Source organism: Montipora capricornis, chromosome 4 (assembly GCF_036669925.1).
Source record: "Montipora capricornis isolate CH-2021 chromosome 4, ASM3666992v2, whole genome shotgun sequence".
Taxonomy (NCBI): Eukaryota; Metazoa; Cnidaria; class Anthozoa; order Scleractinia; family Acroporidae; genus Montipora; species Montipora capricornis.
In genome coordinates this window covers 19,608,334-19,613,068 of record NC_090886.1, presented here as the reverse complement: position 1 = coordinate 19,613,068, position 4,735 = coordinate 19,608,334, and the positions used below count along the sequence as shown (strand labels likewise).

The following is a 4,735-nucleotide window of genomic DNA, read 5'->3' as shown; positions in this document are numbered from 1 at the left end:
TTGGTGTGCTATACATGTTCACTATGCAACGATACAAGAGGAGATTTGCAACGAACCTTGCATCACATCACATCTACCTAAAAATGTTCAACGTACATTCCTGCGTTTATAATTACGCTTTCTCGTTCTGGGGTCAGTTTTAGTTGCGCGGAACAGCACACTTTCCCGTCGAAGAAGGGATTTTTTCTGGTAATATGACCGATATTACAATGATAGTACGTATGGGTAAAGTCAGAGTTAAATTGAATGTTCCCATCCAGGTCTTTTCCTCTGATTCGCCTGTCAGTGTGGCGTATAACCACGTTATGAGGCTCTTGTCGATATTTATCGGCAAAGTCCTGGTTGCAACCGTAGCACTTTTTGGCTGAGTTCGGAAGGAGGCAGACTTCATACTGATAGGGTGACCAACCAGAATGCCACGCCTGTTGTGGGGCCAAAAGGGAAGCTGAGCTAAGTTGTTGAGACTGTTGGGAAAAATTTGTTGACATCGGGACCTTAAAAGGTTGTGCGAAGGAAGCCGGGACCTGTTGTTGTTGTGGAATTGCTGTTGACGGAAACGAACTAAATTGTGGTTGTTGCGTTTGATAGAATGTAGCATTCACAGGCGGAAAACTTTGGTGCTGTTGCGTCGTTGTCGAAGCTGTATAAATGGGTTGTTCTTGTAACACCACGGCAGATGAATTTTCCTGTCCACAGTACTGCTGTGGTAAATTGCAGTAAGGTTGTTGTTGCTGATGCTTTGACGAAGGCGTGTCCTGCATTGATGTGCTGTTGACACTCTGACTGGACATCGCAGAAGAAGTGGTTGGCATCCACGATTGTGACGTGTCGTTTCGTTTCCTTCTAAAAGCCTTTTGGATCTCGTTCGGCTTCATACCTTGCTCTTTAACTTGTAACTTGGTGAAAGACCAAAATTTTGAGATGTCATTGTTCATATTTTGCCTCATTTGCGTACGGTTCTGCTCGGCCAGGCATCATGTTATATATATTAGTGCTTGTAAAAATAAATAATCAGGAAAAGTACTAAAAGTTTATGCTAATATTAAGGCAAAAGTTGTAAAAAAAGTATTGTCCCTAGAGGTAGGTTTCAATTTGAAACGGTCAGATGTCATTACAACATTTTAAGGTAATTTTTTGGGCTGCCTCCCCCTTACAAACCATTTATATTCGGCCCCACCCGCCTTAAAGCCATTTGTTTGGCATGTCCCCCCCCCCCCGCACAAAAAAATACCATCAGTCCCCTACGTTATGAACAGTGAACGGTCCCTTTGTATGTACTTTTTCGTCCATGTTTGTTTGAAGCCGGACGAATGCCTTCAAGCTTACCAATGACTAGAGTGTGTGCAAATGTGAAATGACATGCATGGCGCAAACGTACTTTCAGAGAGAACATCCGGCAAAGGCACCGTTCGGTACTATTACATTGCGTATCCTTACTGCGCGGAATTTTACCCTTTATTAGCGCCCATACACAGAAAATTGCGCATTTTTACCTGGGCGGCATGTTAGAAGCCTGGCCTGGCAGTCATAATCAACTACGAAAGCAACTTTTAACATCAACAGTTAAAATTTAACTGCTTCATTTGCACTGCTTTGGCCTGTAATGCATGTAATGCCTATATCTACCGTTAAATACCAAAATACGTTTAACAATGCTATGTTTAAGTGGTTTTGAACTATATTCTCGTTGGGTGCCCCTGACCGTATGTCCGAAGAATTATTTTTTCCTGATATTCTAACAACACACTTTTAAACGACAAATATAAACAGACATATAAGACTAAATAGCTACTGATTGTGTCATTCTGTGACTATTCAGTTGGCTTAAATCATAATGCAATCGATGGTTCGTTTGGTTTGCAAAACATGTGCTTTTATCTTTCATGTTAAAAAACTAAAGCACATTTTTGGTATCATCTGCGGTAGCAAAAACACTTCACTTACCACTGTTAGTTACATCTACATCACGGTTCCTTTCTCAAATGTGTCATCTGTAAATCAGTATTACGCTCTTCAATCTTTACAGTGTACGGTAAAGATCGAACGCGTGAAGACCATCCACTGCGCGACAGGCTATTTTTTGCGCACATCAGATTACCAGGCATGACCCCAGGCCACCAGTTTAATATCAAATATCTTTGCTCTTGTAACGCAAACTTTCCTTAGTCGGGGAAGTAATGTGTAATATTTTACTTAAGTTGTCGTTACTTTGCATAAAAATTTACTGGTATGAAATTTACTCGTATATTTTCGTATTTTTTCACTCGTATGTATCCGTATGTTAGTCGTATGTATCCGTGTGTTAGTCGTATGTATCCGTATGTTACTCGTATGTTAGTCGTATGTTACTCGTATGTGTCCGTATGTTTCGTATGTTACTCGTATGTTACTCGTATGTTACCCGTATGTACTCGTGTGGTGTTTTAGTCATGATCGTCTAAATCGGTATTCTGCCATCTTCGAGAGCAGCGTGCTTGGTCAGAACTCACAATGTTCCAGTAGGTAACAACATGGAATGCGAGTACGAGTGAAATTTTTGTAACAGAAGCCAACAAGCAGGAAGTAGGTGACAGATTCACATTGTCTACTTGGGAAAAGTATACGAGGGTGGAACAACGATGAATCGTTAGGCGAAATTCGAATTTCCAGGTAGCTTTTTGACATCACTACGATCTTTCTGACACTGATACCATCGGGTTTCATCAGGTTTTCCAAACGCTCGAAAACAGTAAAAGCACTCGGCCTGCGGTCTCTTGGTTTTATGTTTTCTCTCGTTTGGAAACCTGGTGAAAGCCTCGAACTTGTTTTTCAAAGAAACCACATGATTTCCCATTTTGTCGATCTTGGAATGCCTTATATTGGTCGGTCCAACTGAGAATGCACCATGTCTACTTGGGACTTAACGAAGGTGGAACAACAATGAATCGTTAGGCGAAAGTAAAGTCGAATCACACAAGGAATTCCAGGTGGCTTTTTGATATAACTGCGATCCTTCTGACACTGAAACCTAGAAAAGCCTAACCAGGGTACATGCCGAAGAAGGACCAAATACAAGTTAATTAATCATCTGTTTTTATGGATGATCTAAAATCGTTTGGAAAAAACGAGCAAGAGATTGAGTTACTTGCCCAGATGGTACGTATTTACAATGAGGATATCGCAAGAAAACTTGGCAAAATAGTACATACAGTGAACGAAATGATATATGAAATGAATCCTATATCGAACTGCGGATATGAAATCAAGTGAGGCTACGATCCTCGGAGTCATGAACGCAATTTGAGCAATCAGTGGCTTTATAGCTCAGCTGGTTAGAGCGTCGCACCGAAATTGCGAGGTCACGGGTTCAAACCCCGTTGAAGTCCTGAATTTTTCAGGCTTTTCTACGCAATTGGACATTTTACAATGACTGCAAAATTCTCGCGCGCTTATTGTCTAATTTTTATTGTCAATAAGCGTACAGACACTCGCATTTATAATTCATGCGTTTCGAAGAGTTAAATTTATGCAAAATTTTGTGAAACGTCGATCTGTCACTTTTTAACCGATAGAAAGTCTCCGTTTTCTCCATTAGCCAATAAGAGAGCGAGGCAAGTTAAGAATTTGGTCGCGTCAGATTGAATAAAATTGAAGTCTCTCGCATTTTTGTCTCGCGTTCTTCTCGTGTTTTGACTTAATTTGACCCCTCGGCTTTTTTGTTATTGTAAAAAAAGCGATATCAGTTTTTTATGCGTCTGTCGTGTTATTGACAATGAATTTCGTCAAAACATTGTCAAAGTAGTCTGCAGATCCACTCGGCTATCACCTCGTGGATCCACAGCTACTTTGACAATGTTATGACGAAATTCATGATCAATTTCTTAATTTGCATGATGACGCCATTTGACTTCAAGTTCCAGAATCCTACAGGTTTTGCTTGTCTCATGCTAATTAGTTTCCCCGCTGGGAATACAAAATTTAAATAAGAAAAGAAAAACAAACTGAATTCTGGTAGTTGTAGTCAAACGACGCTATCGTGAAAGTTGCCTATTGCTAAAATTGCGTTCATGACCGCGAAGATCATAGCTTCACTTGAGTACATTCATGATGATAATCAGGAAAGACCATCTGTTTTAAAGGTGTTAAGCCACCATGCACCCCTTCATTGGGACAGGGTGAAGGGTGTAAATATCTTGGGTTGTAAGAGACCGGGGTTGTGCTGCTGCAGGAGAAAATGCATTTTAGGTTGACCAAGAAGCATTTTCACAGGATAAGATCAATTCTGAAGTGACGAAAACCAGAAGAATTAATATCCAATTTATGCTCTTTTATATCTGCAATTTTGTTATTTTTTAAGGAGCTTTGAAGTTGGTGGCGATAACTGTTCCAGATCGCGCTTTTAAATAACATCTGGTAAACTTTTCAACATTTCTCTAAGTGTCTCAGAAATTTTGATCACTGCAAATAACACTCATTCTTTCCTTTTTTCCGAGCCTTTTACTTTATCCCAATCGTGTGCATAATAATTACATTGCTATAAAATAGTCAACAGAGATGCAGTCCTGGTCCTTGGCTGTGTGCCCCTACAAAGACAAAAGAATAACTGATTAAGATTAAAGGAAAAAAATGACAACTTAGTTCTAAATAGGTTTAGCGCCAAAGTTCAGTTCATCCAACCTCGTTCCCAAGGTGTCTTTGTCGATGAGAATGTGCATGTGTGTTATGTGCAGTCGCTTTTGTGGACATTTGTTGTTAT

The 4,735-nt window shown here is 40.1% G+C and overlaps 1 protein-coding gene and 1 non-coding gene across 2 annotated transcripts in view; one reads left to right on the top strand and one right to left on the bottom strand.

Annotated features, from left to right (window-relative positions):
* The first annotated feature begins 3,292 nt into the window (after positions 1–3,292).
* Trnaf-gaa (transfer RNA phenylalanine (anticodon GAA)) lies at positions 3,293–3,365 on the top strand. Its single transcript has one exon. It is a non-coding gene; the product is annotated as a tRNA-Phe (tRNA).
* A 1,091-nt stretch (positions 3,366–4,456) lies between these two features.
* Positions 4,457–4,735, bottom strand: part of LOC138045755 (aspartate dehydrogenase domain-containing protein-like) — a 27,712-nt gene continuing 27,433 nt past the window's right edge. The window contains exon 8 of the mRNA XM_068892363.1: positions 4,457–4,562. Within this exon, the coding sequence (XP_068748464.1) occupies positions 4,525–4,562 (38 nt within the window). The 3' untranslated portion in view covers positions 4,457–4,524. The remainder of the gene's footprint in view (positions 4,563–4,735) is intronic.